At 44.5% G+C, this 18,403-nt stretch overlaps 1 protein-coding gene across 1 annotated transcript; it reads right to left on the bottom strand.

The window, feature by feature from the left end:
* Positions 1 to 1,728: 1,728 nt before the first annotated feature.
* Positions 1,729 to 18,235, bottom strand: ZNF329 (zinc finger protein 329). The gene is given in 3 exon segments (XM_059152384.1): positions 1,729 to 2,902; positions 2,904 to 4,349; positions 17,974 to 18,235. Coding segments are annotated over 2 exon segments (1,611 nt in total). The 5' UTR covers positions 4,287 to 4,349; positions 17,974 to 18,235; the 3' UTR covers positions 1,729 to 2,674.
* Between the last annotated feature and the right edge of the window lie 168 nt (positions 18,236 to 18,403).

Genomic DNA, 18,403 nt, shown 5'->3' with positions numbered 1-18,403 from the left:
GAAAAGTCAGCAAAGAGCTCACTGAAAAGGTGATGTCTGAGTAATGAACTGCAGGTAACAAGGTGATCCCAAAGGTACTGGGGGGAAAGGATCCCCACAAAGTGAACACTGATTGCAGAGGCCCTGAGATAACATGACTGGCATTTGAGGATTTGAGGGAGGCCACTGAGACTGGGACAGACTAACTAAGGGCGATATCAGAGAAGAGGCCTAGGAGGTGACAGAGGCATGAATTAAAACACTGCCAGGCCATGGGGTACCTGGGTGGCTCAGCTGGTTAAGTATATGACTTGATCTCAGTTCTGGTTCTCTCTTTTAAGATTTTACTTACTTATTTGAGAGCAAGCACAGCGGGGAGAGCAGAAGGACAAGCAGATTCTTCACTGAGCTCAGAGCCCGATGCAGGGCTCGATTTCAGTACCCCGAGGTCATAAACTGAGCCAAAATCAAGAGTTGGACATCCGACCAACCAAGTCACCAGGGTACTCCTCAGCTCCAACTTCTGGTTCCATCATCACCCCTCCTCTAACTCTGACCCTATAAGGGCTCCTGTGATGACACTGTCACCACCAGATAACCCAGGATCATCTCCACATTGCAAGATCTGGATTCCATCATGTAGCCTTCCAACAAGTGTTCCTGATTGTTGTATTGAAGAATTGCAACCCAGCCTGTGTGAGGATGAAGAAGACATTGGGTCTGCACATATGGTTAAAACTAGTCATATTGGGGGCGTCTGGGTAGCCTGGTCAGCTCAACATCTGCCTTTGGCTGTCATCCCAGGGCCTGGGATTGAGCCCCACATCTGAGCAGGGATCCCATTTCTCCCTCTCCCCGGGCTTGTGCTCTCAAATAGAATCTGTTAGAAACAAAAGCCAATAAAACAATAAACTATTGTTTTGGCCATGTACTGATCATGAGTTGGGCAGGGCCTTTAAGGGGCAACGCACGAGACTCCTCACAGTCCATCAACCTCACAGTTTCAGCTGTTAGCCCTACGTACCCAGCTGCAGTATCTCCAAAGCAAATGAAGAGATTTTCTTCTATACTACCCCAAGGAGCTCCTTTTCTTAACTAGTATGGAAGGGAAATGTAAATTGGCAGTGGCCCTGCTGGAGTTTCAGGAAGAAGCAAGCAAAAAGAGCAAAAGAAGAGAGAAAAAGGGCTGGTGAAAATTTCCTATAATGCTTGTGTTAGTTTTCTATCACTGCCATAACAAATTACCACAAACTTAGCAGCTTAAAACAACACAAACTTATTATCTCATTTATTATCTCACAGCCTTTATTCCATGGCTCTCAAGGGGAGCCACCCACAGGGCTCTGAGGCTATGCCAACCAGCTGTGGCCAGCACTGTATTTCCACAGGTGGGACGTCCCTATGTGGCCAGCACTGTATTTCCATAGGTGGGACGTCCCTAGATCATCCTACACCTCTCCTGGCCTCCTACTCCTCATTTTCCGAGACCCATCCTCTCCTCACAATGACCTCCAAGTCTCAAAGAAGGAAGTTATTCCTATTCCCCTAACCATGGGATGCTCTCACATGAGAGAAAACTTCTTCCCAGATGTTTCCCATCTGTGCTTACAGTGGCCCTGTGACCCTTCTGGTAACAAAAGATCCAAAGAAACCCAAAATTTCCCTTCCTCTGGCTCCCTCTTTGTACCCCTTATCAAATTATTATAGCAACAAAGTATGGCTTATAAGAGAAAAAAAAATCATACATGATTGTAGGCCCCAAGAAAACCACATTTATTTCTCCATGACCAATATCCAGTCTACATCCACATGTGTACATACCTTTACATGGCAGTAATAACAGCAAGTCTTCTATTTTACGCCTCTTTTACTGTTGTTCTTGCCTACCATATTATAAGCATTTTCAGCACGGTAACAAAACCTTCATAATTACGGTTCAGCATGACTGCATAGAACAAATTAGAAATGTCCTGGATGAACAATGGGGGGAGGTGATAACAGAAACATAGGAACTCATTATATTTTTATTTCCACAACTAAAATAACACATCCCATTTCTCAAAAGCAGCCCTTTCCATCTTGGTACAAGCCAGCTTCAGTCCTCACAGGGACAATTTCATTGTTGACTCACAAGCAACAACCTCATCCAGTCGCCCCTTCCGAAACAAATCCTTTGTGCTTGAGAGGATTGTGACAGAGGCAGACATACAAACAGCAAAATCTAACTACAGTTCTGTGGTTGCCATAGGGTAGAGAATTGTGTGCAGGCTATCACCAGGATGTCTTCGCTGACACAGAGTAGACGGTATGAGCTGCCAAAAGCTTTTCTCACTGATTATACTGGATCCTACTAAGAGTTTGCTTATGTACGAGGCTGACATTCCTTATTAACGAGTTCCACAGACCAATTACTTACTGAATGCGTTCACAGCCTCTTTACTGTTTAAGCACTCTGACGCATCTCCAGGAAGCATCTTGCTGACATTCACAGATTTTATTCCAGTGTGTGTGCTGTTACATTTGGTATTGGCTACATAATTCCTGAAGGCTTTTCTACACTTATTACCATCCTGCTTTCCCCAGGAGTTGCTTACTGTACAGATTTAACAGTATGGCTAAGGAAAGCCTCACATTCAGTAATTCACTGGGTAGCTCAAAGACTCCTGTTCTACCCCTGAAGACATTCCTCCTTCATTCAGCTTTCTGAGACCAAGGCAGGAGACGAATGTGGCCCACATTCATCATATTTCCATGGGTTGTTCTCCAGAGTGTGTTCTTTGATGTCGGATGAGGGAAGAGCTCCTTCTGAATGTCTTCCCACACTGAGGACACTGGCTGGAACCCTCTCTGCTGTGGAGTCTCTGATGTACTGCAAGGTGAGAGTTCTGCTTGAAGGACTTTCCACATTCAGGACACTGGTATGGGGTCTCCTTTGTGTGAATTCTCTGGTGCTTGGTCAGACAGGAGCTATCCCTGAAAGCTTTGCCACACTGATTACACTCATAGGGCTTCTCACCAGTATGAGTCCTCTGGTGCCGGATGAGGCCAGCAATGTTTCTGAAAAGTTTCTGACACTGGTTACAGCCATAGGGCTTCTCACCAGTATGAATCCTCTGGTGCCGAATGAGGTAAGCACTCTCAATGAATGTTTTCCCACACTCTTTACATTCATAGGGTTTCTCCCCAGAGTGGATTTTTTGATGTACAATGAGGTGAGAGTTTCGGTTGAAGGACTTCCCGCACTCCACACATTCAAAGGGTTTCTCTCCAGTGTGAGTCCTCTCATGCTGGGTAAGGTATGAGCCATCCCGGAAAGCCTTTCCACATTTGCTACATTCATAGGGCTTTTCCCCAGTGTGGATTCTGAGATGCACAGTGAGATGGGAGATGTCGGTGAAAGGTTTTCCACACTCATTACACCTATATGGTTTTTCTCCTGTATGAGTCCTTTGATGCAAAATCAGAGACGAATTTCGGTTGAAGGTTTTCCCACATTCTAGACATTCATAAGGTTTCTCACCAGTGTGAATTCTCTGGTGTTGTGTGAGAGCTGACCCATCACTGAAGGCTTTCCCACATTTATTGCATTTATAGGGCTTCTCTCCTGTATGGATTCTTTGATGCACAATCAAGTTATAGTTCTTGGAAAATGATTTTCCACATTCATTACAGGTATAAGGTTTCTCTCCAGTGTGAGTTCGGTGATGCAGAACAAGAGAAGAGTTCCGTTTGAAGCATTTGCCACATTCAGTGCATTTATACAGTTTCTCTCCAAGGTGATTCCTCCTGTTTTCATTAAGAGATGAATTCAGCGTAAAGATGTCCCCAAAGTCCTTACCTTCATACAGTTTCTTCCCTCTTTTCACTATTTTTTCTTCACCAAGAGGGGTAAAATGGTTGAAAGATTTACCACTTTCAGGGTATTTATAAGGTTTCTCTCTCGTTTGATCTCTTCCAAGTTGAAAAACTTCCACAGAGTGGTTGAAGGCTTTTCCACATGTGTCACTGTCACTATTTCGCTTAGCTACATAATTTTTCTGACAACTCTGTAAAGCTGGGTCACAATCCAAACTTTTAACATCTGAATCACATATATGAAAACCATTTGTAGGTACTCTCTTAGATGGCAGAAGGTCTGAGCTTGCACTCAAATGCTCTCCAAGTCCAGAATATTGACAGATTGCTTCCTGAGCCCCTGGTTTCTCCTGAGTTAAAGCTGATTGCCTCAAATAACCCTCCCGGTTCTTACAGTCCCAATTATCACCTAGAATGGAAAGATGGGGACCCTCTCTTGTAAATCCTTCCATTTCCACGTCACAGGTTGGTTCTTCCTCAGAAATATTCTGTCATTTTCAATCTCATGTCTCAGGCTGAAAAGTAAACAATGAAAAAGACAGACTTAAGTATGTAAAGCTATACCTGGAAGAGGAATAAAAAATAATGACAGGCCAGGTATGTGGATCCATATTTTTATTTTTTTTAATTTTTTTTAAAGTTTTTATTTATTTATTTGACACAGAGAGAGAGAGATCACAAGTAGGCAGAAAGGCAGGCAGAAAGAGAGGGGGAAGCAGGCTCTCCGCGGAGCAGAGAGCCCGACACAGGGCTCGATCCCAGAACCCTGAGATCATGACCTGAGCCAAAAGCAGAGGCTTAACTTACTTGGCCACCCAGGCGCCCCCATACATACCACATCTTAGCCATTCATCTATCAGTGGGCACTTGGGTTGCTTCCATATCTTGGCTATTATAAATAATACTGCAATGAATAGTAGGGCATATATTTTTTCCAATTAGTGTTTTGTTTCCTTTTTGGAGGTAAATAACCAGTAGTGGAATTACTACATCATACGGCATTTTTGTTTTTAATTTCTTGAGGAAACTCCATTCTGTTTTAGACAGAGGCTGAACCAATTTACATTTGTGGGTATTTTGACTTCTTCAAACTAACACCTGTACAAGGGGAAGGTAAAGAGTGTCAAGAGACGGAGCCAAGAACAGTTTCAAAGACCTATATGGCATCTTCATTCCCCTAGAGAACAAGCAGGAGGAACAGTACAAACAAGTATCACCAAAAGAATGAAACTGAGATGTAGGAGACCAGAGGTCAGGGGTCACTGCTCACACTGGAACACCATCTTGGCTATTGTGTGCTAGCCCCTTCCACCCACTGCCCACATCGACATTCAATACATATTTTCAAAGACCCAACCTCTCCATGTGCTTATGATAGTGCTGAATGAGCAGTTTTCACCCCAGCTTTGTAGTCAGAGTTCTGTCTCCATGGATGGGACAAAGCATAAACTTGAAGACATGAAGGTTTAAAAGTCCTAGATCTGTCACGCTGCAGGGTTACTATGAGAGTTAGATCATGTCTAACACTGCCTCTGACCTCGGGAATGGATGGCATTTTGTATGTGGCTGCTAGGTCTCCACCATTATTGATCTTCCTCTAACCAACCCCCTACCCCTTTGATTTCATGATAACAAGACAACTGGCTCCTCGTTTCTTTTAAGCAAAATGAAATTTGCTCCTTACCTCAGAAAGAAGTATTTTTTTTTTTTAAACTCTAGATGGAGAAAAATACCGACACAAAATCAAAGTTTAAATTACACAGGATACCTTCATGATCAATAAACATAAACCACACAGATAAAGAATAATAAATTTAATATCAACATTTTAAATTTCCTCACAAAAACAAAAACAAGTAAGAGCCAAAACACAGGGGCAAATGAAGAAATAATGTCATAATATATAAAAGAGACAAAGGAAAAGTGCCTAAGATCTATAAAGAATTCTTACAAAATAGCACATAAAGGGGAAAAGGGACACCAAAAGGCACTTTATAGAAAACACAAATATCCTGAAAACATGAGTATCTGCTCACTTTTCATTCAAGTGAAAATAAAACAAGGCATGAGAATATAAAGCTTAGGCACCTCATGGAAAAGAGTGTTGGTGGGCATGTAAAGTGGTCAGTACACTCAGCAATACAGAATGGTAGCAACATCAAAACATAAAATGGGGGACGCCTGGGTGGCTCAGTGGGTTAAAGCCTCTGCCTTCGGCTCAGGTCATGATCCCAGGGTCCTGGGATCGAGCCCAGCATCGGGCTCTCTGCTCAGCAGGGAGCCTGCTTCCCCTTCTCTCTCTGCCTGCCTCTCTGCCTACTTGTGACCTCTATCTGTCAAATAAATAAATAAAATCTTAAAAAAAAAAAAAAACCATAAAATGGGCACATTCCAATGTCCAGCAATTCCACATGTAGGCATCTCATACTGAGAAGCAGGAGTCCCAAGCATAAGTGGGTATCAATCTATACCTAGGAAGACAGTCTTAAAGACCAACAGAGAGAAAAAAGAACACTGGGGAAGGAGTAAAAAGTATCTTAACAGATTTTTTTTTTTTAAAGTTTTATTTGAAAGAGAGCACGAGAGGAGGGAGGGTCAGAGGAAGAAGCAGAATCCCCACTGAGCAGGGAGCCTGAAGTGAGACTCGATCCTGGGACTCCAGGATCATGACCTGAGCTGAAGACAGTTGCTTAACCAACTGAGCCACCCAGGCGTCCAACAGATCACTTAATAATAGCAAAAGTAGAAACCTGAAAGTAATGGAAGGTCATTTTAAAGGTGCTGAGGGAGGGGTGCCTGGGTGGCTCAGTGGGTTAAGCCTCTGCCTTTGGCCTGGGTTGTAGTCTCAGGGTCCTGGGATCGAGCCCCGCATCAGGCTCTCTGCTTGGTGGGGAGTCTGCTTCCCCCTCTCCCTCTGCCTGCCTCTCCGCCTACTTGTGATCTTTGTGTCAAATAAATAAAATCTATTTTTTATAAAAAAGTGCTAAGGGAGATATGAGGAATTTGAGAGGCAAAGTGGGGGGGCTTGGGGGGAAGGGAAGAAAAAAAAAATGAAACAAGATGGGATCAGAAGGGAGACAAACCATAAGAGACTCTTAATCTCACAAAACAAACTGAGGGTTGCCGGGGGCAGGGGGGTATAGAGAAGGTGGTTGGGCTATGGATATTGGGGAGGGTATGTGCTATGGTGAGTGCTGTGAAGTGTAAGCCTGAGGACCCACAGACCTGTACCCCCGGGGGCAAATAACACATTATATGTTAATTTTAAAAATGTGGAGAAAAAAATAAAAATAAAAGCATCCGATTGGGGGAAATTGCTGAGGGGGAAATACTCTCAGATACACTACTGCATGGGGTAAGACAAAGACAACTTCAGAAAAGCAAGAGTTTATCTCCAAGGATACTAGCCAAAAGAATTAGGAAAAGTTGGGGGTGCCTGGGTGGTTCAGAGGGTTAAGCCTCTGCCTTTGGCTCAGGTCATGATCTCAGGGTCCCGGGATCAAGCCCGGCATCGGGCTCCCTGCTCAGCAGGGAGCCTGCTTTCCCCTCTCTCTCTGCCTGCTTGTGATCTCCCTCACTCTCTCTCTGTCAAATAAATTAATAAAATCTTAAAAAAAAAAGAATTAGGAAAAGTTGTTCTTCACAGGGGGAAAAAAAAGAGAAAAAAAGAGAAGGAAATGATGAAAATGTATTTAAATCAAATCCAATGTATCAAACGCAACATCACAAAAAAACGCAGCAGTAACAATGACGGGGAGTTAACAACAGGATGGACTAAAATGTCAAATGGCAATGCGTTTTGAGATGAGAAAGGCATAACAAAATTAAGTGTCCTGACATCCATCCATTGGTCAGAATTCACATTAGACCTAGTCAAATCAGAAATAAGAGAATAAATACAATGTAAAACTTCCAAACCCACAGAGCAGTGGTTTTCAACCAGACTCAGTGTTACTCCCTAAAGGACATCTGAAATGTGTGAAAACGTTTTAGGTTATCATGAATGTGGGGGGCACATGCTACAGGAATCTAGGAAGCAGAGGCCAGGGATGCTGCTAAACACCTTTAAATACACAGGATAGTCCCTCAAAACACAGAATGGCCCAGCCCCAAGTGTCAATAGTGCTGAGGTAGAAAGCCCCTGTTGTAGTAAGACAGAATGAAGGAGAGAATGTAATTAGCTAGCTTGACCCACAGCAGGATGAAGAGCCACAAAACAACAGTTAGAGCCAAACAAGTGCTTTCTGAGTGCAAGCAGGACATTTGCTAACACTGCCAATAAACCCGGCCAAAGAACAAGTTCAAACAAAGACCACAGTATGACACAGACCATGCAGCCTGCTTTTTATTTTTAAGATTCTTATTTATTTGAGTGAGCAAGTGAGAGAAAGAGCACAGTGGGGAGTGGGGGGAAGCAAAGGGAGAGGGAGCAGCAGACTCTCCCCTGAGCAGGGAGCCCAAAGAGTGTGTGTGTGTGTGTGTGTGTGTGTGTGTGTGTGTGTTTTAAGGATTTTTTTTATTTTTTATTTTTTTTTTAAGATTTTTATTTATTTATTTATTTGATAGACAGAGATCCCAAGTAGGCAGAGAGGCAGGCAGAGAGAGAGGGGGAAACAGGCTCCCCGCTGAGCAGAGAGCCCGATGTGGGGCTCGATCCCAGGACCCCGGGATCATGACCTGAGCCGAAGGCAGAGGCTTTAACCCACTGAGCCACTCAGGCGCCCGTTTTAAGGATTTGATTTATTTATTTGACAGGGAGAGACGCAGTGAGAGAGGGAACACAAGCAGGGGAAGTGGGAGAGGGAGGAGGAGGGAGTCTGATGCAGGGCTCTATCCCAGGACTCTGGGGTCATGACCTGAGCAGAAGGCAGACGCTTAAATCACTGAGCCACCCAGGCATCCCAGATCCCAACCTCTTAATTAACTAGAAATGTGGTCAAGTTAAGAACCAGTGGCAGAAAGAAAACCAAATACAAGAAAAACATTAAGTAAAACAAAGTTCTACTTATTGGGAAAAACAAAAACCTATTTCTCAGAATTCAGAGATCAAAGAGAAATCTCAACAAAAATTAGAAAACACCTAGAACCAAACTGAACAGTGGAAATGGTATATCTCAAAACATGTGGCAAATCAGGATGCAGCTAATACCATTCCTCAGGAAATATTGACCTTTAAGATTTATGTTTAAAAAAAAGACAAATAAATAAAATCTTTTAAAAAAATAAAAAATATATAAAAAAGACTAAGTCACGGTTCAACTTAAGACTTATGGGAAAGAGCGAAGGAGTAAGCCAACAGGAATAGAAGGAAGGTGATAATAAAGGTAACAGCAGAAATTAAAGAACAAAATAAAGAATATACAAGAAGATAAAGAAAACCAGGTGCCTGGGTGGCTCAGTGGGTTAAAGCCTCTGCCTTCAGCTCAGGTCATGAACCCGGGGTCCTGGGATCGAGCCCCACATTCAGGCCCTCTGCTCAGCATGGAGCCTGCTTCCCTTCCTTTCTCTCTCTTCCTGCCTCTCTGCCTACTTGTGATCTCTGTCAAATAAATAAATAAATAAATCTTAAAAAAAAAAAAAAAAGAAAGAAAGAAAACCAAATCTGTTATCTGAAAACCAAGTCTGTTATTTGAAAGACATACTTTGGCAAGAGTGACCCAAGAAAAAGAGAAGGCACACATTAGCACTATCAATCATGGAAAGGGGATTTAACTAAGACACAGAAGAAAGTTACCAAAATGGCAACATTGGATTTACCCTAAGAATGTAAGGACTGTAAAACATTAGAATGTTTAGGGGCACCTGGATAGCTCAGTCATTAAGTGTCTGCTTTCAGCTCAGGTCAGGATGCCATGGTCCTGGGATAGAGCCCTGCATCAGGCTCTCTGCTCCTTCTCTTCCACTTCCCCTGCTTGTATTCCCTCTCTCACTGCATCTCTCCCTGTCAAATAAATCAAATCCTTAAAACACACACACACACACACACACACACACAAATTAGAATGTCTACTAATGTAACTCCCCATATCTTCTGAAAAAAGTAAAAAACAGTCCCCTACACCATGTCTCAATAAACTAAGTAATTTGAGGAAATCTCACCCAAACTCGTGACCAAACTGCTCTCAGATTCAAGTCGTAGACCCCCTTAACCTCTATCAATAAATTCAGAAAGTGCTTTAAGGAAACTCAACTCTTGATGAAAATTTCTAACAATTAGGGACACAAGGAATCAAAGTAAACATCACACCTAATGTGAAAACACCTGCTACATCCACAGCATTCAACGCTGATATGGAGGGGCTAGGTGGGCAGTAGGACCATGTCCCAAAATGTTACTCCTGAACGTTTTGCATTCCTCACCTACAGAAAAGGCCTCCTAAGGATGCCCTGCCACCATACTGCATGTTTCCCATACTGGGTCTCCTGAGTACACTGGGGCCTGGGTGGCCTGTGGAGGTCCCGTGAAGACAAGAGATAGAGAGCACCTTACTTCGGGTCTGTAGGGGAAGGATGCATTTGTGTTCTTAAAAGAAATGAGTCAGACATATATACACCAGGATATCACTTGGGGAAATTTTCTAGACACACATATTCTGCAAGTAATGCCCTAGCAAGACACCTACCAAAGCTGTGATCACGACTGCCGTGGGCACATGGAGAATGGGCCTTGAGGAGCAAAGGGAACACCCATTCAATCTATAATAGCTACCTCCTTTATTGCAGTACGAGTTAGACACCACTAAGAGAGTGAAAAGTTGGGCACCTGAGTGGCTCAGCTGGTTAAGAGACTGCCTTCAGCTCAGGTGACAATTGCCAGGGTCCTGGGATCAAGCCCCAAATTGGGCTCCTTGCTCAACAGGGAGCTTGCTTCTCCTTCTCCCTCTCCCTTTATCTGCTACTCTGCCTGCCTGCGCGCGCTCTCCCTCTCGCTCTGGCAAATAAATGAATAAAATTATTTTAAAAAGTGAAATGTTGGGACGCCTGGGTGGCTCAGTTGGTTAAGCAGCTGCCTTCAGCTCAGGTCATGATCCCAGCGTCCTGGGATCGAGTCCCACATCGGGCTCCTTGCTTGGCAGAGAGTCTGCTTCTCCCTCTGCCTCTGCCTGTGTTCGCTCTCTCTCCCTCTCTCTCTCTCTGACAAATAAATAAAAAATCTTTAAAACTTAAAAAAAATAGCAGCACTTCAGAGTGGACGGAAAGCCACCACGTCTGACTCACACGCCCTGTGGGGGAGGCGGACTGTGCCCACCACACTCCCAGCGATGAGGAGTGGCACTTTGTGAGGGCCAAGTGGAGACTTGAACCTGGGGCCTCAAGCAGCACATCTTGAACCCTTTCACTCCACGGCTGCCTCCTAAGAGGGTGGCAGGGAGACCGGACCCCGGGGTCCTCAGGCTGGGGGCCTTTCCATCCGCCCGCTTTTCCCTCACTCCCTCTCCGGGAGAAGGAGCTGCTCGGGATTTTGGGGAGGGAGGGTTTCCGGGGCCCCTGGGCGGGTGCGGCTCACATTGCATTGTGTTTATGACCATGTAGCTCATGTTGAAAATTAAAGTTTTTGGCTTTTCTAAAAAAAAAAAAACCAAAAACAAAAACAAAACAAAAAAACTTAAAAAAAAAAAAAAGTGAAATGTTAACCCATCAAATGGGAGAAACTATTTACAAAGCATACGACTAATAATGGACTTATATATAGAAGATATAAAAAAAAACTCTAACAACTAAAAAACAAAACAACTCAAATTTTAAAAAGAGGCAATGGATGTGAACAGGCATTTCTCTAAATAAGACATACAGATGGCCAATAAGCACATGAAAAGATGATCAATATCATGGTCATTGGAGAAATGCTAATCAAAACCACAGTGAGATACCACTTCATAACCATGAGTGTGGTCAATATAAAAAACAGACAATAACAGGGCACCAGGCTGGCTCAGTCAGTTGAACGTCCGACTCTTGGTTTTGGCTCAGGCCATGATCTCAGGGTTGTGGGATCAAACCCCACATATGCTGCTTGGGAGTCTGCTTGGGATTCTCCCCCTTTCTGTTTCCCTCCTCCTCTCCTCTGACCCTCTAAGATAGAAAAATAAATAAACAAATAAATAAATAAAATCTTAAAAAAAAAAGTTTAAGATAGTTATGTTAAACTTTATCAACTCTATTCCTGGTTTTCTACTCAGGAAAAATGCAAACATATGTCCAACACATAAACTTGTACACGAATTACAAGTTGATAGCAGCACTATTCATGATAAACAAAAAGTAGAAACTCAAATAAAGGGGTGCCTAGGGGACGCCCGGGGGGCTCAGTGGGTTTAAGCCTCTGCCTTCAGCTCAGGTCATGATCTTAGGATCCAGCCCCGCACTGGGCTTTCTGCTCAGCAGGGAACCTGCTTCTCCCTCTCTCTACCTGCCTCTTTGCCTACTTGTGACCTCTGTCTGTCAAATAAATAAATAAAACATTTTAAAACAAAAAATGGGGGCGCCTAGGTGGCTCAGTGGGTTAAGCCTCTGCCTTCAGCTCAGGTCATGATCTTAGGGTCCTGGGATTGAGCCCCGCATCTGGCTCTCTGCTCAGCAGGGAGCCTGCTTCCCCCTCCCCAACTCTGCCTGCCTCTCTGCCTACTTGTGATCTCTTTCTCTGTCAAATAAATAAATAAAATCTTTTTTTAAAAAAACCCACAAATAAATGTCCAACAACTGAGGAATAGCTCAACAAAAACACAGAAATCCACATAATGGAATACTGTTCAGCCACAAGAAGGAATTAATTACTAATAGATGGTCTAACAACATAGATGAACCTTAAAAACATTACGTCCGGTGAAAGAACATTGACACAAAAGACTACATTTTATATGATCTCATGAAATGTCCAGAACAGACAATCCCATATAGACAGTGGTTGTGGTTGCCAGGAGCTGGGAGAAAAGGGGAATGATTACTAATCGGTACATGGTTTCTTGCTGGCCTAATGAAAACATTTTGGAATTACACAGTGGTGATGGTTGCACAACTTTGTGAATATACTAAAAACCACGACTTGTGCACTTTGGATGAATCGTATGATATTATGAATTAAATCTCAATAAACCTGTAATAAGTAAATTTTCACCTTCAAGAATGATGCCAGTGATGCTAGACATAGTCTCTTTCACCCTGTATCTTGACCACTCTTGACCTTGATAGTACTTCCGGCAAGCATCTCAAAATCCGGGGAGGTGTTAGGTTGTCAGAAAGCTGCAGGCAGCTGGGAATACTAGATTTGCTACAAGGCTCAGGACCACATGATGTTCGAACACCCTGTGGACCAAAGTCCCTGCAGGTATCAACTCGGGATACCTTAGAACAGAACAATACTTCATGTACTACAAGACATTAAGAAAAAGGTGCCTTCATTCAAGAGAACCAAGCTAAAAAGAAATCAAGCTAATTCCCTGAATTTATGGACTCATTGCCTATTCTACATCTCCTTGACAAAAACTGGCCATTCCAACTATACCCTCCATCAATGAGGGCCTGAGGGCCATAGTGAAATTACAGGGGAAAAAAAGAGAGAGAGAGACAGACAGACAGACCTGAGGCACCTGGGTGGCTCAGTCAGTTAAGCGTCTGCTTTTGGCTAAGGCCATGATCTCAGAATCCTGGGACTGAGTTCCATATCGGGCTCCCTGCTTAACAGGATGGAGTCTGCTCCTCCCTCTACCCCTCCTTCTTGCTTGTGCTCTCTTTCTCATGCACTCTCTCTCTCTAATATATAAATAAAGTCTTTTTTGGGGGGGAAAAAAAAGAGCAAATGATCTCCAGTACACAGGAGGACATTAGAATAGGCTTTAGGGAAATAATATTAGGAAATTTAACATGGGAATTATACTGAATTTTGTTAATAAAGATTGTCTTAAAAATATCTCAGGTTGGGGCATCTGTCTGGCTCAGAAGAACACGCCGACTCTTGATTCTAGTGTTGTGAGTCAAGCCACACACTGGGTGCAGAGATTACATAAATAAGTAAAACTTAAAAAAAAAAATATTGGTGCGCCTGGGTGGCTCAGTAGGTTAAGCCTCTGCCTTTGGCTCGGGTCACGGTCTCAGGGTACTGGCATTGAGCCCTGCATCTGGCTCTCTGCTCAGCTGGGGGCCTGCTTCCCTTCTCTCTGCCTGCCTCTCTGGCTGCTTGTGATCTCTCTCTCTCTCTCTCTCTGTGAAATAAATAAATAAAATCTTTAAGAAATTAAATAAATATCTCAGATTATTGACTTCCTATATATTTATGCACTATTCCTTTTAGTAATATAATACAAAATTTATGCTGTAAAAAATTTACCTTGGTGCCATATACATATTTTGGGGGTTCCGTTTCACCCCAACTCTTCTTCTGAACCTGTCCTCAGATGTCTATCATACTACTTCTCTGAAGCCCCAGTACTCTCCCCAGCCTGTCCTTCTCTTCCTGTGGCCATCAAAGAAGGCAGTCTCCAAGGCCTTTCACACACTGAATGTTGCCCCAGCACAGGCTGAGACCTCAGGTCTGAGGAGTTATTTTCTGTCATAAATTGTCCTGATGCTGTTCCAGGCCAAATGCCAAGGGGTGACGGATCCTCCACCTGTGACTAAGTTCCAACTCATCTCAACAGCCTGGGCTGCCTTAATGCATCTGTACTTAGAATCTGCTTTCAGCAAAGTAAGGTCTGTCTCCCTTTTCCATGCAATACAGCTGGTCTGGGTCCAACCCCAGCCCTCATAGTTCCAGCAGCATCCACATACACACCCCGTTCAGTTTCACTGAGGACAGTAACTTATTCCTGCCCTGTTTGTCTTAATTCAAACCTTCAGCACTGGACTGCTTCTTATGTCTTCTAAGATATTGTGCCCAAGCATTTAAATAAAGAAACACATATTTTTACACAAATGCCTTTCCTGTATTGTTTTTTTTAACATTTTATTTATTTGAGAGAGTGAGTGAGTGAGAGAGAGCAAGAGAGCAGCTGGTGAGAAGCAGAAGGAGAGGGAGAGTTAGACTCTTCACTGACAGGGAGCCCGATGATGGGCTCAATACTGGGACTACAGGATCATGACCTGAGCCAAAGACAGATGCTTAACCCACTGAGCCACCCAGGAGTCCCTGCCTTTCCTTTTATTGATTCTTTTCATGCATGTAAGACCTTAGCATTTTTAAGTTACATGGATGTTTAATATTATCTATAAAATTTCTTTTATACATATTCCAGAATAGTAAAACACACAGTGGAACCACATAGGGCTCCCTGCTCAGCAGAGAGCCTGCTTCTCTCTCCCCCTCTCCCTGCCATTCTGCTTACTTGTGCTCTCCATTTCTCTGTGAAATAAATAAATAAAATCTTAAAAAAGAAAATAAAAATTTTATGTATTTATTTGACAGAGGGAGAGAACGCATGGGCTCACAAGCAGGGGGAGCAGCAGCACAGGGAGAGGGAGAAGCAGGCTCCCTTCTGAGCAAGGAGCAGATGCCAGGCTGGGTTTAATGTCTGTCTGCCTTAGGCTCAGGTCATGATCCCAGGTCCCTGGGATGGAGCACTGTCAGGCTCCCTGCTCAGAGGGGAACCTACTTTTCCTTCTCCCTCTACCTATCTCCTCCACTCATGCTCTCTCCCCAATAAATAAAATCATTTTTTAAAAGATTTTATTTATTTGTATGAGAGAGAGAGAGAGAGCACATGCACGAGCACACAAGCAAGGGAGCAGCAGAGAGAGAGGGAGAAGCAGGCTCTCCACAGAGCAGCAGATCAATAACCCGCTTAATAAAGGGGCAAAGGTCTGAATTGGTAATTCTCCCAAGAAATATATAAATGGCCAAATAAACACTATGAAAAGATGCTCAACACCAGTAACTATTAGGAAATGCATATCAATACCACATTGAGCTACCGCTTCACATCCAGTAGGATAGCTGTAATAGGTTTCATCCCTAGGTTGTTATCCAAGAGAAATGAAAACACACATCTACCAAAAAATAAAAAATTTTAAAAAGCATACATCAGGGGCACCTGGGTGGCTCAGTGGGTTAAAGCCTCTGCCTTCGGCTCAGGTCATGATCCCAGGGTCCTGGGATCGAGCCCTGCATCGGGCTGTCTACTCCGCAGAGAGCCTGCTTCCTCCTCTCTCTCTCTGCCTGCCTCTCTGCCTACTTGTGATCTCTGTCTGTCAAATAAATAAATAAAATCTTTTAAAAATTAAAAAAAAAAAGCATACATCAATCTTTACAGAAGCATTATTCACAATATCCAAAAAGTGGAAGCAACTCAAATGTCCATCTACTGATGAACTGATAAACAAAATGAGGTACACCAATAAACGAAACATTTCTCATCCATAAAAATAAGCTAGGTACTGATAGATGCTACTCTCCTACACAGATGATCCGTAAAAACATCATGCTAAGTCAAGGAAAGCCCCCAAAAGGACTATTTATTGAATGGTCATTTATTTGAAATGTCTAGAATAGGCAAATGCATAGAGACATAAAGTATATTAATTACTGTCTAGAGGTTGCAGGGATAAAAGATGAGGACTGACTGCTAATGGGCATAGGTTTTGTTTTTTGGGGGGTGATGAAAATATTTTAAAAATTGGGGGCACCTGGGTGGCTCAGTCGCTGGGCGTCTGCCTTTGGCTCAGGTCATGATCCCAGGGTCCTGAGATTGAGTTCTGCCTTGGGCTCCTTGCTCAGCGGGAAGACTGCTTCTCCCTCTCCCACTCCCCCTGCTTGTAAGCCCATGTGTTCTCTCCCTCTGTCGCTGTGTCTCTACCAGATAAATGAATAAAATAAAAAAAAAAAAATTAAAAAAAATTGATAGCAGCGATATATGCACAACCTAGTGAGTATACTTAAAAACACTGACTTGTATACCTTAAATGATGAATGGTATACTATATAAACTATATCTCAATAAAGCTCTTTTCTGGGGCGCCTGGGTGGCTCAGTGGGTTGGGTCTCTGCCTTTGGCTGGGGTCATCATCTCAGGGATTTGGAATCGTGTTCCACGTTGGGCGCTCTGCTCAGCGGGGAGCCTCCCCCCTCCCCCTGCCCGCCTCTCTACCTACTTGTGATCTCTATTCTGTCAAATAAATAAACAGAATCTTTTAAAAAGAAATAAAGCTCTTTTCTTTTTCTTTTTTTTTTTCTTCCATGCTCCACCCCAACCCCCGTTTTCTTTACTGGCAAAGAATAACGGGCCTTTCTGAGGTGACAGTAATTTTGATAAAGCTTTGGGTTCTATTTGTCAAAACTCATCCGGTGGTACAATGAAGATCTACGCATTTCACCGTTTCACTCTAAGTCAGTTTTGCCTCATATTTTTCGAAGAGCAATAATAAGGTGCTTGAGGGGGGCGCTCTGTGAAATCTGCAACTCACTTTAAATGTTCCCCCAAAAGATGAATGGATGGTTGAAAAGACGGAAAGGGGAATACGTGGGATAAAGCAAGCAGAGTAGATCTTAACGGGTCGCAGGAAGTCGCACAAGACGTCAGCTTCTATGTACGAACACTTTCTCCACGAACCAGTGCGCGAAGAGGAGTCGGGAAAGCGAACGACACGAAGGAACAGTAAAGCCGGACACCCACGAAACGGGTGGGGAAACGCGGCCCGAGCTGGCTGGGCAGCTATTAGGTGGAGGAAAACCGGGATCTCACCCCTGCGGGGCTCCGCGGTAAACAGCACAGTCGCCGGCGCAAGGTGGTCACTCGGGCCTGAGACCCAACGACCGGGACCCACCGGCTCCCGGCAGAAGCGCGGCCGGGCCAGGACATCCGGCAGCCCGGGCTGAACGGTCCCTGCGGAAGGACCGGCCGGATGCGAACGCGGAATCCCGGAGCGACGCGCAGGAAAAAACAGAAGCGTCCTCACCCCCGCCGGGTGCGTCCACACCCGCGGCAGACGTTGCGTCCTTCGTCGCCGGGGCAGTCGCGCCCTGGGCCGACCGGCGCCTCTGCGAGCCGGACGCGCCCACTGCCCTCGTGAAACCGCCCGCGGACGCGCACGCACACGCCACACCAGGATTCGGCGGACCTCTCCCCGCCTCAGCACGCCCCGCTACATACACACATCACCTTCCCCAGGGAGTGTGAGGAACCGAGAGGTCCAGAGCACGGGGGTACTCACCTCAGGCGGCAAGGCAGACGAGCGCGAGGCGGCGGCCATGTTTGGGGCGGCTACGCGTGCGCGCGCCGGGACCCGGATGTGCGCGCCCAGGAGCCTCCGCGGCTGCGACCTCCGCGAGCCGTGGAAACGGGTGTGTGCGATGTGCCGCCGATCGTGGACACCACGGCCGGTGTACCCCTCCGCCTGGGCCCCGGCCGCCCCGCGTCTGCACCTCGCTCATCCTTGACCCCAGCAGCGCGGGTCGGGGGAGAGAGTTCTCCGGCAGAGCCGTCCCTACTCCCCTTTTTACTTATTGACCCGAATATTTATTGAAATCAATACGGGCTCACGGGTAATTTTTTTCTCCTATGGTTTTAATCTGACGCCATCATGATTGTGCAGCCTTATGTTTATTTACAGCATATTTTATAATTTTAAATAATTTAATGTA

Source organism: Mustela lutreola, chromosome 16 (genome assembly GCF_030435805.1).
Source record: "Mustela lutreola isolate mMusLut2 chromosome 16, mMusLut2.pri, whole genome shotgun sequence".
Lineage (NCBI taxonomy): Eukaryota > Metazoa > Chordata > Mammalia > Carnivora > Mustelidae > Mustela > Mustela lutreola.
The sequence above is the reverse complement of the archived record's forward strand: the minus strand, read 5'-3'. Positions and strand labels throughout refer to the sequence as shown.